Raw genomic sequence first — 19865 nt, forward strand, 5'->3', positions numbered from 1 at the left:
CGACACGAGCAGGGCCCTCTGCCCTCATGTGCTTTCTTTTCCTTCCTCACTTATACCATCATCCCCTATCGCTGGGGTTACCGTGACCTCATGTGCATCATTGGTTATATAGCTTGTATCCCATCTTCTGCAATGTTTAGTCCTCTGAGGGTTGATTCAGAGTCGGACGCAAACATGGCTGCATCTTTTGGTGCAGTTGCGTCTGTGTCTTTCTGCTAATGTCAATGCAAGCCCTTCTCTGGTGTACATCCGTGCGTCTGCATGTGCAAGGACAGTGACGCCCACTTGCAGCACCTACAGCTGCGTTACTGTCTGGTGCGTCTTTACATTCCTGATAATGTGCAGCAGGGAAAGAGAAGCGCTAGCCTGCGCCCCAACACTGCCACTGCCTACCACTCAGAATCAATCCCCAAGTCTTTTGCACTTTTTCTTATTTCTGACTGCACAGCTTCTATGAATGCACTTTGTAAGGCGCTGCGGACCCCTTGAGACACCATAGAAAATAGGATTTTAATACCTACCGGTAAATCTTTTTCTCCTAGACCGTAGAGGATGCTGGGGACTCCAAAAGGACCATGGGGTATAGACGGGATCCGCAGGAGCTTGGGCACACTAAAAAGACTTTGACTGGGTGTGTACTGGCTCCTCCCTCTATGCCCCTCCTCCAGACCTCAGTTATAGGAACTGTGCCCAGGAGAGATGGACATTTCGAGGAAAGGATTTTTGTTTAAACTAAGGGTGAGAAACATACCAGCTCACACCTCAAACATACCGTACAACCAGAGTAGTAGCAAACCAGATAACAGTATGAAGTAACAACAGCAACAAGCTGAATATAACTAATACACAACCCACGTGTAAACAGATGAAACCAGTAACACCACTGCAAGTAACAGTCCGCACTGGGATGGGCGCCCAGCATCCACTACGGCAGGCATTCCCGACCTCAGTCCTCAAGGCACACCAACAGTGCAGGTTTTAGTGATATCCAGGCTTCAGCACAGGTGACTTAATTAGTAGCTCAGTTATTTTGATTTAACCATCTGTGCTGAAGCCTGGATATTACTAAAACCGGCACTGTTAGTGTGCCTTGAGGACCGCGGTTGGGAATGCCTGCTCTACGGACTAGGAGAAAAGGATTTACCGGTAGGTATTAAAATCCTATTTTCTCATACGTCCTAGAGCAGAGGTTCTCAAACTCGGTCCTCGGGGGCCCACACAGTGCATGTTTTGCAGGTCTCCTCACAGAATCACAAGTGAAATAATTAGCTCCACCTGTGGACCTTTTAAAATGAGTCAGTGAGTAATTAATACACCTGTGCACCTGCTGGGTTACCTGCAAAACATGCACTGTGTGGGCCCCCGAGGACCGAGTTTGAGAACCTCTGTCATAGAGGATGCTGGGGACTCCAAAAGGACCATGGGGTCTATACCAACGCTCCAGAACGGGCGGGGGAGTGCGGACGACTCTGCAGCACCGATTGAGCAAACATGAGGTTCTCATCAGCCAGGGTATCAAACTTGTAAAACTTAGCAAAGGTGTTTGAACCCGACCACATAGCTGCTCGGCATAGCTGAAGTGCCGAGCCCCCTCGGGCAGCCGCCCAAGATGAGCCCACTTTTCAAGTAGAATGGGCCTTTACTGACTTCGACAACGGTAGCCCAGCCGAAGAATGAGCCTGCTGAATCGTATTACAAATCCAGCGTGCAATAGTTTGCTTAGAAGCAGGATTTCCAATCTTGTTGGAAGCATACAGGACAAACAAAGCCTCTGTTTTCCTGGTAAGAGCCGTTCTGGCGACATAAATTTTCAAAGCTCTTACAACATCCAGAGACTTTGGAACCGCCACGGCATCCGTAGCCACAGGCACCACAATAGGTTGGTTAATGTGAAACGAAGAAACCACCTTCGGCAGAAATTGTTGACGAGTCCTCAATTCCGCTGTATCCGAATGGAAGATCAAATAATGGCTCTTGTGAGACAAGGCCGCCAACTCTGACACTCGCCTGGCAGACGCCAGAGCCAAAAGCATGACCACTTTCCAAGTGAGAAACTTTAACTCAACCTTACGCAAAGGTTCAAACCAGTGAGACATAAGGAACTGCAACACCACTTCCAGATCCCACGGTGCCACCGGCGGCACAAATGGAGGATGGATATGCAGAACTCCCTTCACGAAAGTCTGAACCTCTGGAAGGACGGCCAATTCTTTCTGAAAGAAAATAGATAAAGCCGAAATCTGCACTTTGATGGAACCCAATTTCAGGCCTGCATCCACGCCTGCCTGCAAAAAATGGAGAAACCAACCCAAGTGAAACTCCTCCGCGGGAGCTGCTTTGGTTTCACACCACGAAACATACTTTCTCCAAATACGGTGATAATGCTTCGCCGTGACCTCCTTCCTAGCTTTAAGGAGAGTGGGAATGACCTCCCCGGGAATACCTTTCAGAAGCTAAGATTTGGCGCTCAACTTCCACGCCGTCAAACGCAGCCGCGGTAAGTCCGGAAACATGCAGGGACGCTGCAGTAACAGGTCCTCTCTTAGAGGAAGCGGCCAGGGATCTTCCACTAGTAATTCTTGAAGATCCGGATACCAGGCCCTCCATGGCCAATCTGGAACGACGAGCATCACCTGAACCCTTGTTCGTCGAACGATCCTCAGCACCTTTGGAATGAGAGGAAGCGGAGGGAACACATACACCGACTGAAACACCCACGGAGTCACCAGGGCGTCCACTGCACTGGCTTGGGGGTCCCTTGACCTGGAACAATACCTCGGAAGCTTCTTGTTGAGGCAAGACGCCATCATGTCTATCAGAGGAATTCCCCAACTACTTGTCACTTCTGCAAATACCTCTTGATGAAGAGCCACTCTCCCGGATGGAGATCGTGTCTGCTGAGAAAGTCTGCTTCCCAGTTATCCACGCCCAGAAGGAAGACTGCTGACAGAGCGCTCACATGCTGTTCCGCCCAGCGAAGGATTCTTGTGGCCTCCGCCATTGCCGCCCTGCTCCTTTTTCCGCCTTGACGGTTTACGTATGCGACCGCTGTTATGTTGTCCGACTGGATCAGGACCGGTAGATCCTGAAGAAGGTTCTTCGCTTGCAGCAGGCCGTTGTAAATGGCTCTTAACTCGAGAACATTTATGTGGAGACAAGATTCCTGGCTTGACCATTTTCCCTGGAAATTTCTTCCTTGCGTGACTGCGCCCCAGCCTCGGAGACTTGCATCTGTTGTCAGCAGGACCCAGTCCTGAAATCCGAATCGGCGTCCCTCTAGAAGGTGAGAGCCTTGCAGCCACCACAGGAGAGAAATTCTGGTCCTGGAAGATAGACTTATTTTCCGGTGCATGTGCAGGTGAGACCCAGACCATTTTTTCATCAAATCCCACTGAAACACCCGGGCATGAAACCTGCCAAACGGAATGGCTTCGTAAGCCGCCACCATCTTCCCTAGCACCCGAGTGCATTGATGAATCGACACACTTGTCGGCCTCAGAAGCTCCCTGACCATGGTCTGTATTTCCAGAGCTTTGTCCTCCAGAAGAAACACTCTCTGTATCCCCGTGTCTAGGATCATGCCCAAGAAGGGCAACCGAGTGGCCGGGATCAACTGAGACTTTGGCAAATTTAGAATCCAACCGTGATGTCGCAGAACCGACAGGGATAGATCCACATTTCTTAACAACTGTTCCTTGGACCTCGCCTTTATCAGGAGATCTTCCAAGTACGGGATAATTGTGACCCCTTGCTTGCGAAGGAGAACCATCATTTCCGCCATTACCTTGGTGAAAACCTCGGGGCCGTGGAAAGCCCAAACGGCAACGCTTGAAATTGGTAATGACAATCCTGCACCGCGAATCTCAGGAAGGCCTGATGAGGAGGGTATATCGGGATATGTAAGTAAGCATCCTTTATGTCGACTGACGCCATAAAATCCCCCCCTTCGAGGCTGGAGATCACCGCTCGAAGAGACTCCATCTTGAACTTGAAAGTTTTCAAGTATGGATTGAGGGATTTTAGGTTCAGAATCGGTCTGACCGAGCCGTCCGGCTTCGGTACAACAAAGAGGCTCGTATAAAAGCCTTCCCCTCGTTGGGACGGGGGAACCAGCACAACGACCCTCTTTTGACACAGCTTTTGTATTGCAGCAGTCACCACTTCTCTTTCTGGAATAGAAGCTGGAAAGGCCGACTTGAAAAAGCGGTGGGGGTGCATCTCCTGAAACTCCAGCTTGTACCCTTGGGACACTATGTCTAAGACCCAAGGATCCAGGACCGATTGAACCCAGACCTGACTGAAGAAGCGGAGACGGCCCCCCCAACGGTACGGACTCCCACAGGGGAGCCCCAGCGTCATGCAGTGGATTTGGTAGAGGCGGGGGAGGACTTCTGATCCTGGGAGCCCGACACGGCGGGAGACTTCTTTCCCCTCCCTCTACCTTTTGAAGCGAGGAAGGGCGAGCCCTTTCCTCTTTTGAATCTATTAGACCAAAAGGACTGCATCTGCTGATGGGATGCCTTTTTCTGTTGTGTGGGGACATAAGGAAGGAAAGATGACTTATCCGCAGTAGCAGTGGACACCAGGTCCGCAAGGCTATCACCAAACAAGACACTACCTTTAAAAGGGAGAGCTTCCATATTCTTCTTGGAGTCGGCATCAGTATTCCATTGATGAGTACACAGCGCCCTCCTAGCCGAGACCGCCATGGCATTGGCTCTTGATCCCAAGAGGCCCACATCCCTCGCCGCATCTTTCAGGTAATCTGCAGCGTCCTTGATATAACCAAGAGTCAAATGAATGTTATCCCTATCAAGGGTATCCATATCAGAAGCCAAATTCTCAGCCCACTTAGCAATAGCACTACTCACCCATACCGACGCCACAGCAGGTCTGAGCAATGCACCAGTATTAACGAAAATGGACTTCAATGTCGTCTCCAGCTTGCGACCCGCTGGATCCTTCAGAGCAGCCGTGTCAGGGGACGGAAGCGCCACCTTCTTGGACAATCGTGATAACGCCTTGTCTACATTCGGAGACGACTCCCATTTTTCCGTGTCATCAGAGGGGAAAGGATACGCCATGAAAATTCGCTTGGGAATCTGCCATCTTTTGTCAGACGACTCCCAAGCTTTTTCACAAAGAGTATTCAGTTCATGAGAGGGGGAAACTGCACCTCAGGCTTTCCCTTTAAATAAGCAAATCCTTGTTTCCTGCACCGCAGGTTCCTCAGAGATACGTAAAACATCTTTAATAGCCACAATCATGTACTGAATACTCTTCACTACCCTAGGGTGTAAAGTAGCCTCATTGAAATCGACATCGGAATCAGAGTCCGTGTCGGCATCCGTATCTACCATCTGGGTAAACAAAAGTTTTTGTGACCCTGAGGGGGTCTGCACCTGAGCCAAAGCATCCTCCATGGATTTCCTCCATACTTGTGTCTGAGAATCAGATTTATCCAACCTCTTAGACAATAAGGCCACATTTGCATTAAGTGTGCTTAACATGGTAACCAAATCAGGCGTCAGCTGTGCCGACAGAGCCATTTGCAGACCCTCTTCAGCGCCCCCAGTAACTTCCTTCGGGGAGTAACACTCAGCCTCAGACATGTCGACACGTAGCATCGACACACCCACACTGGCCAAAACAAGGGGACAGACCCACAGGGAGGCCCCGATAGAGAAACACAGAGGAAGTATGCCAGCTCACACCCCAGCGCGCATATATCACCCAACAAATGATATATGATAATAGCGCTGCCCTTAATAATCCAAAAAGCACCAAATTAACTGTGCCCTCCCCCCCCCGTTTTGCTCCCTGTTACTTGAACAGAGCCTGGAGGTCCCGTGCCAGCGTCTCTGCAGCGGCTGTGGATGAGAGAAAATGGCGCTGGTGAGCTGTGCGGCTAAGCCCCGCCCCCTCACGGCGCGCTTCAGTCCCGCTAAAATTCAATGCTGGCGGGGGTATGAAATATGGTGAATCTGCCTGTTTGCCGGCTCAAATGACCCCAGTAACATGCTGCCCAGGGCGCTCCCCCCCAACGCCCTGCGAGTGCCGTTGGTGAAGTGTGTGGGAGCATGGAGCGCAGAGCGACCGCTGCGCTGTACCTCGGTACTGAAGTCTTCTGCCGTCACTGAAGTCTTCTGATCTTCACATACTCACCCGGCTTCTTTCTTCTGGCTTCTGTGAGGGGGGTGACGGTGCGGCTCCGGGAACAAGCAGCTAGGCGCACCAAGTGATCGAACCCTCTGGAGCTAATGGTGTCCAGTAGCCTAAGAAGCAGAGCCCTTAAACTCAGAAGAAGTAGGTCTGACTTCTCTCCCCTCAGTCCCACGCTGCAGGGAGCCTGTAGCCAGCAGGTCTCCCTGAAAATAAAAAACCTAACAAAGTCTTTCTAGAGAAACTCAGGAGAGCTCCCCTAGTGAGTGTCCAGTCACTCATGGGCACAAAGTCTAACTGAGGTCTGGGGGAGGGGCATAGAGGGAGGAGCCAGTTCACACCCATTCAAAGTCTTATAGTGTGCCCATGTCTCCTGCGGCTCCCGTCTATACCCCATGGTCCTTTTGGAGTCCCCAGCATCCTCTAGGACGTAAGAGAAATAATGGTTAACAACCTAAAAAAAGTCATCTCAAGAAGACACAAATTTGACTTTTCCCATTCACTACAGGATTAAACAGTGACCTTATTTAAGGCGACTCATTTTCCTCTGGTGCAATGATTGGAGAGACTATTAAACCAGACAAATATTGAAGATCATTGTAATTACTACCATCCTACGGCACAGATATTGTGAATATGGGAGCTGTGGTTCTCCCACCCTGATAATGATCACACAAGCTGAGATCCGGGTGCTCATCACAACAACTGCAGCCAATGTCCAGATTTAATGGTCGGAACGGATCGCAGCCGCCCTGCGGTTCATGTGCGCTGACTCCTAAACACAAAGGCTTCGGCAGTAGTCTCTGTCAGACTGGATTTTCAATAGTTTAGGGCAGAGTTTCCCAAACTCCATCATTACAGGCCAAGTTATAAGGAGATCCTTGGTTGAATCCAGACAATTAAATCAAATTGACTAAGGTTCTAATTAATAGCCCTTTCACACCGCACAAATAACCCGGTATATAGTCCGTCGTGGGTGGGGTTGGGTGGGGGAGGGCCCAAATAATTAGCACACCCCCTATCAGAGCACCTAGGCATCTGAACCATTGTTGTCATAATACTTGCTCTTGTATACAACAAAGGCCATTCAATTGTTGGATGGGAATTAATGCTTTACCATGGCAAAATACACTGGATTAGCCACGTTATGTAGCTTCGTGCGTGCTAAGTACGCTGCGGTTACACCATACGCGGCCCTTGTGACCAGCCCCGAGCCCTACTTTACACAGAATGCTGCTCGCACCGCAGGAAAGTGCAAGCAGAAACCTGCGATAAGTGCAACCTCGGGGCTGGTTACACAAATCACTGGAATGGCTCCCGGCAGGGTTGGCTGGTTTAAACCAAATGGTTTTGTTTTTTAAACCTTTGGTTCTATTATTATACTGTCACTACAGGGTTGCTTCTTAAAAAAAATAAAAATTAAAAAAAAAAGCCTATTATAAGGGAATTCCCCTGGTATTATTTCACAATCTTGTTGCTTGTGGTCTTTTGGGTGGGTGGAAATAACGCAGTAAATTCACACACACACACACAACATTGATATAGGTAGGGTGGGAGGGTGTACCAGATTAGAGAGGTACTAAATTTGCCTAGCATCAGCTAAGATTCCCAAACTCCTCCCCGAACAATCCTATAGGGTAGGTGAAAACTAAAACGAGCATACTTTTTTTTTCCATTTCATCTCCGTGTACTTTGTATGTTTAGTCTATCTATGTATATTCAGATGGAATAGGAATAATAAACAGTAAAAAAAGTATTTTATTGAAAGTATTTTGATTGACAATGGTAGAAAACATGAAAACATGGTTGATGAAGGTCCCTAATACATAGGAATGTTTTACAGTATTAACATAAGCAGCAGGAAACAAAAAAAATAAAAAAAAGGAAACTAGTGTAAATAATCCCCCCTCCGCCCCAAAAAAGTGGGGGGGTTGCTTGTTTTTCCCCCCAACCCTAACATCCGGATATTTTAGAAAGGGAATCTAAGGGTGAGATTTAAATCTCCGCCTCCCGGCAGTACCGCGGAAGGGCGCCACAAGTTTATTTCAGCTCGCTACCCCCGGGGGTAGTGAGAGGAATTGCGCGTAAAGAGACCCGTTCATGATCGCGCCCATTACTTTAGTCAGGTTTAGGTGCTTTGTGCGCTTAAACGTGACTGTAATGGGCGCGATCAGCACGATAACGGGGGCGCATTTGAATATTGCCCCTCCATCTCCCGTCACTTTAGACTGGAGATCGGGGGTGCGATAAGATTTTAATCCCCCCCAAGTGTCCATAAACAATTGAATTTCCCTCCAATATGTCCTAATAAGAAAGACACAGTGTAACACTTTAATTTCAAAATATACTGTTTAAATATACAAACCTAATCAAGCCTAAGTAGTCAGGTTATTAAACAGTTAATTATTTGTACTCCTTCTAGAACATTTTCCGCTCACTAAATATGCAACTTTTGGCTTAGAGGTAAAATCTACTTACCTGTCTTAATTAACCACGTTACCCAATTAAACATTCCAAGAAAATACTTTTTATGACCTTCGCCCCCAGGCCACGGGACTGTGCTCCCTCTTGAAGGATTTGGCCATTTCTGAAGTGACATTTAAATTCCACATCCAACACAATGGAATGACTATGTACTGTAAATGCAGGGTCAGATTAATAATGGGGGTGATGGAACTGCAGCCCAGGCCTCCCTAACGCACGAGGCCCTCAGGATGGTGAAGCCCAGCCGGCCATGCCGCCTCCCCCCCCCACACAGTGCAGTCGCTGCGCACTGCAGACAGGTCTCTCCAGTTACAACAGTGCCGCCGCGTTACTAAGTGCCAGGATGCTGGAAACGGGACCTGCTGCGCATGATAAGCCACAGCTACAAATCCCATTGGCCACTGCGGAGCTCAAACGTAAAGTGCAGAACAAGTCGCACTTACAACACAGCATTCTTATGGCCAGTGATAGTCTAATTTACAGTTATTAGGTGGGATTCAATTGTTTTTGCAAGCCCAATCACCCCGTATCTCCCACCTAAACCAACTGGGGGGGGTTTGTGCATGTCTCGACCAAATAGACCGGGTTTAGCCGCTTTAGGTGGCTAAACCTAAAGCCCTGATAACATGGACTTTCACAGATCTCTGCTAGCCACCTCAGGAGGCTGGGAGTAGAAATCTGCTATCACACTCATCACCAGAAACAATTGAATAGCTGCCATCGGGCGTGCTATACTGCTGCAGGCGGCAGAAACAACTGAATGGCCTCTCTGGTAGGACTTCTAAACTCACAGGCACATTAATGCAGCCTGCAGTCCTTAGCTGCCAAGCACCCTCTATAGCACTGACCTCACACTTTCTCACAATAGACCCGTGATCATCTTCAGATCGGAGTCCACGCGGCCCTCAGTCTGGCCCTGCAGAATGGCGCTGCACAGGCGGTGAATGACACCATAGAAAGCTCATTTGTCATCCTGGGTCTGCACCATGGCTCACACATAAAGGTGCTGGAAAATCATTGTAGTTAGAAGTGTAGACGAAGCCTTGCACTCTCTCACCGGACAGCTAAAGGTTTGTCTCATAGCGCCCCCACAACAACGTGTAAACAGCAAATGACGATTCTCAACATCCCATGTAACCCTCACATTCAGTGTTTGCCACCCAACGTGGCGGTCTACATCTCATACATTAATGAGCCAAGAAATTCTATGTGCGCCGTCATTAAGGTGCATCAGACTCTAAAATAACTATCTTGGAACAGCCTTAATGCAGAGAAATAACCGGTTGACTCCCTCTGCCTATAGCCGTACTCTCTGCCCGGCTTATTACACCTCCTCACACGAACCTCACATATATCTGACAGCTCTGCAGTTACACAAACTTCCAGGGAACACTAATGGTGCACAGAGTATAAATACAGCTACCGCTAGAATATCTACACTAAAATAACAGGATCGCTAGCTTGGATCATGCCAATAATCATCTTTCCCTGTGCAGATCCCAGGCTGGGTAAAACAACGATCTCTAGGCGTAAGTGTGTTCAGGTTTCTAAAAGTGGAGAACATAAACCTAGGAATGTGTGTACGCCACATCCCACTGCCACGTGGTTACATTACATTACAGAAAACTCAAATCTTGAAGCTACTGCAGCTGTTTATAACCATCTCTGCAGCGTTTTCCCAGAGATCGCAAGGGAACGAAATATAACAAAGTAGCGGGAGGGAGGAACGTACTATTTTCAGCAGCTGAAATGCTCCCAAGTCAAAGCAAAGAGCGGGCAGATTCCACACATGCTGAGCTACATCAGATGTCAGACTCCAACACGCCCGTCTTGGACTGGGTTAAAAAAAAAAAAAAAAAAACACATTTCAAACAAATCAAAAACTTACAAATACTTTAATTAAAGTGTAGTTGTTTTGTAAATAGAATTGCCGGCTGTTCTTGTTTGCGTGTTTAATGCGATATCTGGGAGCGTGTAGAGCAGGGATTAGCGACCACTGTCTTCAAATACCCCCAAAAGGTCATGTTTTCTGGATATATTTATTTTTATTCATGTGCAGGTGAGTTAAGCTATATTTTGCTCAATCAATAATTATCCCTGCTGTTTCCAAAGCCAGAAATCCTGAAAACATGTCCTGTCAACTTGGGGATCAGCGTTGTAAAACCCTGGTGTAGACCATACTTGCATTCTCTTCCGTAATGACCAAGAGACTCAAACTTTTGGATGGTCTCCAGAGAGACTCAGAGTCCCGTATCTGGCCACTTCGGCAGATGGTGTAATCCACAACACCACGCACCCCAGCTCCCCCCAATCGGCGAGTATGGTGTAATGTTGGGTAAACCTGCTGCAATTCTCCAGTGCCACCCCACACAGTCACTTTCCAAATTGGGCAAAAACTAGATGAGCTCCACCTGTTCAGCACATGGACTGAGCGTTACGCGCGCTATTCTGTTTGTGCGTTTGGAAAATGACGACGCACACATAATAGCGGTCGTCTCCTGACCGGATTTCCAGGATTTCTGGTTAGCAATGTGTACAATTATAAGCAGCTTATCAGCAAGTCTCTTGCTCAACAGAGGCCACAACCAGGCAATATAAGGACAATCTGCTAATATCACAGCGTACGTGGCCACAGCACCGGAACTCTCCAGAGATCATTCCTGCGCAGCCTGACACAGCTCCCTCTGTAAAGGTCCTCTGCCCAGCGTCACCGGTTATGAATACCCCGCAGCTTTACCAGACAGACTCAAAAGAAGCCATGTACACAGGGTATCCCTAAAGTTACATCTCACATCAAGCATAAGCCACTAAGCCAACGTAACACCATATTTACAAGTTTACAACACCGCTGAGAAAGTCGACATTCTTCCTACACAGAATGGCCGGTGTGGTCTGTACATATAAAGGTGCAGCCGACCGGGGGTCCTGTAAATGGGGAGATCAGTCAGTGTACGCGCTGCCCCTGTCCCAGCGACTGACATTTCCCCCGTTACATCAGAGGGGAGGAATGGGGAGACCTGTCAGTGTACGCGCTGCCCCTGCCGTTACATCAGAGGGGAGGAATGGGGAGACCTGTCAGTGTACGCGCTGCCCCTGCCGTTACATCAGAGGGGAGGAATGGGGAGACCTGTCAGTGTACGCGCTGCCCCTGCCGTTACATCAGAGGGGAGGAATGGGGAGACCTGTCAGTGTACGCGCTGCCCCTGCCATTACATCAGAGGAGAGGAATGGGGAGACCTGTCAGTGTGCGCGCTGCTCCTGCCGTTACATCAGAGGGGACGAATGGGGAGACCTGTCAGTGTGCGCGCTGCCCCTGCCGTTACATCAGAGGAGAGGAATGGGGAGACCTGTCCGTGTACACGCTGCTCCTGCCGTTACATCAGAGGGGAGGAATGGGGAGACCTGTCAATGTACGCACTGCCCCTGCCATTACATCAGAGGGGAGGAATGGGGAGACCTGTCAGTGTACGCGCTGCCCCTGCCGTTACATCAGAGGGGAGGAATGGGGAGACCTGTCAGTGTACGCGCTGCCCCTGCAGTTACATCAGAGGGGAGGAATTCGGGAGACCTGTCAGTGTACGCGCTGCTCCTGCCGTTACATCAGAGGGGAGGAATTCGGGAGACCCGTCAGTGTACGCGCTGCCCCTGCCGTTACACCAGAGGAGAGGAATGGGGAGACCCGTCAGTGTATGCGCTGCCCCTGCCATTACATCAGAGGGGAGGAATTCGGGAGACCTGTCAGTGTATGCATATGCCCATTATGTGGGCGTATTAATTCAGACTCACAGCAGTTTCCAGACGAAGACACTGATTTACCAATGCAAGTTATGGTGCAGACTGAACAGCGGATGATCTTGTTATCACATGTGGTGCTCCAACCAATCAGCTACTGCCATGTGTTGCTGTAAAGACACAGGCTTGCTGCGGGCGATTCATTACAACTTCAAGGTTCTGGCTTCCAACATTAAGTCCAGTCCTTATGACAAAAGAAGGGGCACGCATGCAAACAACAATACTCTGCTAATACGCAAAAAGACATTACAGTACAGTAAGTATGGTCAGCCATTAAAACCAGGCACATGCAAAACACACAACCTGCACAACACTACAGCGCCATTCCATTAAACGTCTCATATGTGACACTGTATAAATAAAATCTGTAGCTGCGTATCATTGACTAGTTACATTATAGCTCAAAGGTTTTCATTAAAAAAATGAACACAGGCTCTCAATACAGGATGGAATCGCTATACCAACAGTCACCGTCTCATGGCCGCTGGAATGCAGCTGTCTGTATTCTAAACGGTGATTGCTGGGATATTAACTACATCCCCTTACTATAGAGATTTGTGCTGAATTATCAAGTAGAAGTTTCCCTTACATCCCGACGTGACACATAACGGCCCTACAGCGAGTTCCAATGTTTGCGACGGGCCTGAGCACGCAGCCAATGCTACTGAAACAAACAGCACGTATCTGACATAAAGCATGTTAAACTGTCCGGTTTAAGTGTCAGTCCTGGGAATTATAGTTTAGCAACATTTAGGGCTGGATTCTACCAAGCGCCAGCTTTGCATGTTAACCCAAAAATGGCCGATTATACTGGCAGCAAATGTGCAATCCGGCCCTTACAGAGCTTCCGCCTTTTTATTTCTCAACTTTAGCTATTCAAACAGCTATCTATTGTACTCACTGGTGTATTTATAATGTGTGCGGTGCACATGGGCCCCCACCACGCGCCCCTTATATTCAATACTTACCCTCCAGAGTCCCACAGCGTGGAAATCACAGGGAAAATGTTGCAGCAGCCATTTTTCCGGAGTTTTGCATATGCGCAGTAGGAAAATCACTGGGATAATGGCTGTCACACCACTTTCCCGTGCTCTAGACTCTAGGACAGCACTAGGGTCCCCTAGTGACTCTAGTGCCCAGAGCTACAGTGCTGCCGGCTAGAGAGGAGAGACCCATACGCAGCCTGCACACAGGCCCCCTATTGTCTACATGCGCCCCTGACTGTACTGTATGCTCTTCATTCATAGGTGGCATGAAGGAATTAAGAAAAGTGGATATTAAGTAAAACGCTTTATGGGGAACACAAACCGGCACCACAGCTCCAGAAAAGCATATCGCGTCCATCCACATCACAAGCTTCCACAGAGGTGAGCAATGTCTGCACTACAGTATAAGGCCGCGCAACGCACAGTGGCACACAACTTACAACTGAATTCCCCCCTTATAGACTAGTGCTGCTCAGTTCTGTCTTCTAGATTTATCAGCAGGCAGCCAGGTTTATAAGTGCTCCCGATTAACCTGTAAATACCAGAGAGATGTCTGCCAAAGCTCCGCACTTCACCTGCACAGTCTGCCTTCCAGATGTGCCGTCAGGTTTTATATCACTGTCCAAATTCAGATAATAAAGGTTTTTTGTTGTTGTTTTTTTTTATTTTAAAAACCACAGTAAAGTGATTTAGTCCTGAATTAAGATGAGCATACTGAATAGAAATACAGAAATGAGTACAGTGGGCAGCTATGAAGTACAGTACAACTCAAGCACAAAATGATGTTATACGGACCCCGCCGTCTGCAAGAGGCCTGGACCAAAAATGTAAAGTGTAACAAGCACTGCTCCAAACGAGGCTTAAGTAATCGGTCACTGCTGTGGAACTACAAGTCTCAGCATGTTCTACAAGCCAAAGGTTTCTTTTTGCATACAAATGTAGAGGAAACATTTCAACTGTTAAAGAACCACAAATCCCAGCAACTGCGGCATCTATTATATAATGTTTGAGACCTAGCTTACCCACATCTATTCCTAAACAATCTGGTAAACCTGGTCCGCACAGTGCTATGCAATCTGTCAGAACCACAAGTATCAGCATGTCCAGCCAAAAGCTATATCTTAAGCAAACCGATAGATATAAGTAAAGGTACAGTATGTACCAAGCTAAGGTAGTACCAGAGATCCCAGCATCCTGCCAGTCACAGGCGTCCCCTATTAACCAAACACCAGCACAATCCGCGACCACAGAGACAGAACACAAAGGATTGCAGGAATGCCAACTTCTATTCTTATGATAATGTGGGACTGAACACAGGACCTCCTGTATTCCCAAGCAACCTGTGGGTCCCTAGCTAGTGTAGAACTACAAGTCCCAGCACCCCCTGCCAGCCTGACCACTCCCACCCTCAGACAGCCTGCGGCTCCATAGCTGCTGTGCAACTACAAGTCCCAGCACACCCTGCCAGCCTGATCACTCCCACCCTCACACAGCCCACATCTCCCCAGCTGCTGTGCAACTACAAGTCCCAGCACCCCCTGCCAGCCTGATCACTCCCACCCTCACACAGCCCACATCTCCCCGGCTGCTGTGACACTACAAGTCCCAGCACCCCCTGCCAGCCTGATCACCCCCACCCAGCGTCTCCCCGGCAGCTGTGACACTACAAGTCCCAGCACCCTACACCAGCCTGATCACTCCCACCCTCACCCAGCCCGCGTCTCCCCGGCAGCTGTGACACTACAAGTCCCAGCACCCCCTGCCAGCCTGATCACCCCCACCCAGCCTGCGTCTCCCCGGCAGCTGTGACACTACAAGTCCCAGCACCCTCCACCAGCCTGATCACTCCCACCCAGCCCGCGTCTCCCCGGCAGCTGTGACACTACAAGTCCCAGCACCCTCCACCAGCCTGATCACTCCCACCCTCACCCAGCCCGCGTCTCCCCAGCTGCTGTGACACTACAAGTCCCAGCACCCCCTGCCAGCCTGATCACCCCCACCCAGCCTGCGTCTCCCCGGCAGCTGTGACACTACAAGTCCCAGCACCCTCCACCAGCCTGATCACCCCCACCCAGCCTGCGTCTCCCCGGCAGCTGTGACACTACAAGTCCCAGCACCCTCCACCAGCCTGATCACTCCCACCCTCACCCAGCCCGCGTCTCCCCGGCAGCTGTGACACTACAAGTCCCAGCACCCTCCACCAGCCTGATCACTCCCACCCAGCCTGCGTCTCCCCGGCAGCTGTGACACTACAAGTCCCAGCACCCTCCACCAGCCTGATCACTCCCACCCTCACCCAGCCCGCGTCTCCCCAGCTGCTGTGACACTACAAGTCCCAGCACCCCCTGCCAGCCTGATCACCCCCACCCAGCCTGCATCTCCCCGGCAGCTGTGACACTACAAGTCCCAGCACCCCCTGCCAGCCTGATCACTCCCACCCTCACCCAGCCCGCGTCTCCCCGGCAGCTGTGACACTACAAGTCCCAGCACCCTCCACCAGCCTGATCACTCCCACACAGCCCGCGTCTCCCCGGCAGCTGTGACACTACAAGTCCCAGCACCCTCCACCAGCCTGATCACTCCCACCCTCACCCCGGCAGCTGTGACACTACAAGCATACTTGCCTACCTGACCCTCTCCATGAGGGAGAAAATGCTCTGTTCCTGGACTGTCCTGGTAATGTATGATTGCCATCACCTGTGGTGAAACACCTTTCTTATCAATTACCCAGCTCACCACAGGTGATGGCAATCATACATTACCAGGAAAGTCCAGGAACAGAGAAATTTCTCCCTCATGGAGAGGGTCAGGTAGGCAAGTATGCTACAAGTCCAAGCACCCCCTGCCAGCCTGATCACCCCCACCCAGCCTGCGTCTCCCCGGCAGCTGTCACACTACAAGTCCCAGCACCCTCCACCAGCCTGATCACTCCCACCCAGCCCGCGTCTCCCCGGCAGCTGTGACACTACAAGTCCCAGCACCCTCCACCAGCCTGATCACTCCCACCCTCACCCAGCCCGCGTCTCCCCAGCTGCTGTGACACTACAAGTCCCAGCACCCCCTGCCAGCCTGATCACCCCCACCCAGCCTGCGTCTCCCCGGCTGCTGTGACACTACAAGTCCCAGCACCCTCCACCAGCCTGATCACCCCCACCCAGCCTGCGTCTCCCCGGCAGCTGTGACACTACAAGTCCCAGCACCCTCCACCAGCCTGATCACTCCCACCCTCACCCAGCCCGCGTCTCCCCGGCAGCTGTGACACTACAAGTCCCAGCACCCTCCACCAGCCTGATCACTCCCACCCAGCCTGCGTCTCCCCGGCAGCTGTGACACTACAAGTCCCAGCACCCTCCACCAGCCTGATCACTCCCACCCTCACCCAGCCCGCGTCTCCCCAGCTGCTGTGACACTACAAGTCCCAGCACCCCCTGCCAGCCTGATCACCCCCACCCAGCCTGCATCTCCCCGGCAGCTGTGACACTACAAGTCCCAGCACCCCCTGCCAGCCTGATCACTCCCACCCTCACCCAGCCCGCGTCTCCCCGGCAGCTGTGACACTACAAGTCCCAGCACCCTCCACCAGCCTGATCACTCCCACACAGCCCGCGTCTCCCCGGCAGCTGTGACACTACAAGTCCCAGCACCCTCCACCAGCCTGATCACTCCCACCCTCACCCAGCGTCTCCCCGGCAGCTGTGACACTACAAGCATACTTGCCTACCTGACCCTCTCCATGAGGGAGAAAATGCTCTGTTCCTGGACTTTCCTGGTAATGTATGATTGCCATCACCTGTGGTGAAACACCTTTCTTATCAATTACCCAGCTCACCACAGGTGATGGCAATCATACATTACCAGGAAAGTCCAGGAACAGAGAAATTTCTCCCTCATGGAGAGGGTCAGGTAGGCAAGTATGCTACAAGTCCAAGCACCCCCTGCCAGCCTGATCACCCCCACCCAGCCTGCGTCTCCCCGGCAGCTGTCACACTACAAGTCCCAGCACCCTCCACCAGCCTGATCACTCCCACCCAGCCCGCGTCTCCTCGGCTGCTGTGGCACTACAAGTCCCATGCTGCGGCTGGGAAGGCATGCTGAGACTTGTGGTCCCGCCGGGGGGGGGGCGCACGTCGCTCGGGAGACACAATGGGCACGGTGCAGCCCCTCAGCAGGGTGGCAGGACACGCAGAGGGAGGCCCCACACACACGGCCTGATCCCACCGGCCTCCTGTCCCTCACCTACCCCGCCAGCACCTCCGGGAGGAGACCCCCGGGCTCCCGGCCTTCCCTCACCCCCTCCCCCCGCGATATAACGCCAGGAACCCGCCGCCGCCGCCACAATAACCGCAGAAAACTCACCCACTCTCCTCATAAGCGTTCCAAAATGGCGGCGTGCAGAGGTGGATCACGTGACCCGACTTGACAGGTCAGGTGGGCCGCGGCCGTGACGTCACTGGAGGCTCGGCGGCGCGCGCCTGGCTGAGGGCTGAGCTACGTGTACCTGTGCGGGCGCCACCTGAGGCACCGACCCGCCTGACAGAGTGCACACCCGGCAGACACAGGCCCCTGTGACGGGTGTTACACCCCAGCTCACAGCCACCCTGAGCTGCTGCCACTACACCCTATACCCCAGTCCCCACACCTGCCCCTGAGGGTGGCACAGTACCTATCCCTGGCAGGCTGCTGCAGGTGGTGGCATTGTGAGGTGAACCTGCTGCCATCATGTAAATACACCATACACCCCTCAGCACAGCGGGCACACTACCCCAAAAACAAGATAAAAAGTTCCGCTGCGAGCCCATGCGTTCTACGCGGGCTCATTAGATATAAGTCGCCGCCGGGCGCGGGAATTAAGTCCATTGTACTGCAGAGCGCGACGAGATGCTCCTTGCACATCAAATTCACATAAAATAGTCCCTACTTGTCTTCACCGCTCTTTACGCCTGCGCCCCCTCTACGTTTCCCATCTGGATTTTATTTTTTCCTCAGCGTAAAAGAGAAAAGCGATTTATTAGCTTTGTTTAAGGAACAGGCCGCGTCGCGCTACCCTATGCCAAGCCCAACAATCAGCTTTCCGAATAGCATAAATTTACCGCCTTTTTTTTTTATCTTACTCCCCCCCCCCCTTCCACCCACCCGACAGACAGACTTAAAAATACAATAAACCGCAAAAAAAATATATCCAATTTGAGGAATTCAACAATTCCCTGATTAAATTTTGATGGGGGCTGAAGACCTAGCCGAGCTGCTGATAACCTGACTGACATTTGGAATAATTATTACTGTTTAATTACGGTTTTTCTGAGTGACACATCAGTGGAGCGAACGGGGGTAATTATTCGGTCGTGAGTGACAATTTTTAAAAAATGTATGCTTGGCAGTGACAATGATGGACACTTGCTAGGCGTAAGAATCCAAAGCTGCCATGGCTTGTTGGCCGATGTGACTGACGTTAAGGGTTTCATACAAAAGCTGAAACTATAATGAATCGGTTATAATATTTATGAGTGACAATCTAACACGATGCATAGGGGTCTCAGTGTGGACATGAGTGATACGATTTAGATGTAAGTGAGATTCACATGCAGTAAGGGATGGTAAAATAGGTCTGCATACCCTGCACTTTATTCCCGGCTGTCACGTACAGCTAGCATTCTTCATTAAATGTCACGCCATGGCAGGTATGACAGTGGGAAAGTAAATGTGGCCTTAAGGTGCGCTTGGAGACAATATGCATAATATATTTCACCAATACCTTCGTGTTTTAAAAAGAAGTAATTGCCCCGCATAATAATTTCCATGTCCTGCCAATGATTTTTCACAATTTGCAAGCAGCAAATGAAATTTTTAAGGACCCGGCTTTACAGGATTGCATTGGGAGAGTCAGTTTCTGAGTAAAATCCTTAACTATTAAAATCCACGACAGACTGAGCGTTGTACAAGGTGCAGCTCTTTCTATCCTTGGCACTCATCAGTCGGAAACACGGTCGCTGGCTGCGCACTGCGAGGGTGGAAGCGGGTGGCAAATGAGAAGCATTATGATGAAGGTCCTCGTCAGTACGGCAAGGGAGCAAATTTCCATGTCCTGAACATTTGATTCATACAGTCGCTCGCAGCCGAAACGGCTTCTAGGGCCTGCCATAACAGCCAGGCTGCTTTACACACCAGACAAGGACGACATAAAAAGTCATTATTGTGCACTTTGCATGCATGAATAAAAGGTGATGCTATATCATATATATATATATATATATATATATATATATATATATATATATATAACAAGGGCAAGGAGAAAGAAATTAAATAGGCATATGTTATTTTCAAGCTATTGGTACAGATTGTGAAAAGCATTCTTTATATTAGGTCAGGTTATGGGAATCTCGCTATGTGATAGGCGTTCATGACATATGGAAATCAGTGACATCCTGCAAACATAAGTTT

General features: G+C 50.4%; 1 protein-coding gene across 2 annotated transcripts in view; it reads right to left on the reverse strand.

Moving 5' to 3' along the window:
- Positions 1–17878, reverse strand: part of ZNF507 (zinc finger protein 507) — a 67240-nt gene extending 49362 nt beyond the window's left edge. Inside the window, exon 1 of one of the 2 annotated variants that reach the window (XM_063948702.1) lies at positions 17781–17878. In XM_063948702.1, the coding sequence (XP_063804772.1) occupies positions 17781–17793 (13 nt within the window). In that variant the 5' untranslated portion in view covers positions 17794–17878. Of the gene's footprint in view, positions 1–8640; positions 8719–17780 lie in introns of those variants that run through there. The other variant, XM_063948701.1, reaches the window with a different exon arrangement.
- Positions 17879–19865: the final 1987 nt, after the last annotated feature.

The sequence above is a fragment of the Pseudophryne corroboree genome, assembly GCF_028390025.1.
Source record: "Pseudophryne corroboree isolate aPseCor3 chromosome 11 unlocalized genomic scaffold, aPseCor3.hap2 SUPER_11_unloc_6, whole genome shotgun sequence".
NCBI classification, from domain to species: Eukaryota; Metazoa; Chordata; class Amphibia; order Anura; family Myobatrachidae; genus Pseudophryne; species Pseudophryne corroboree.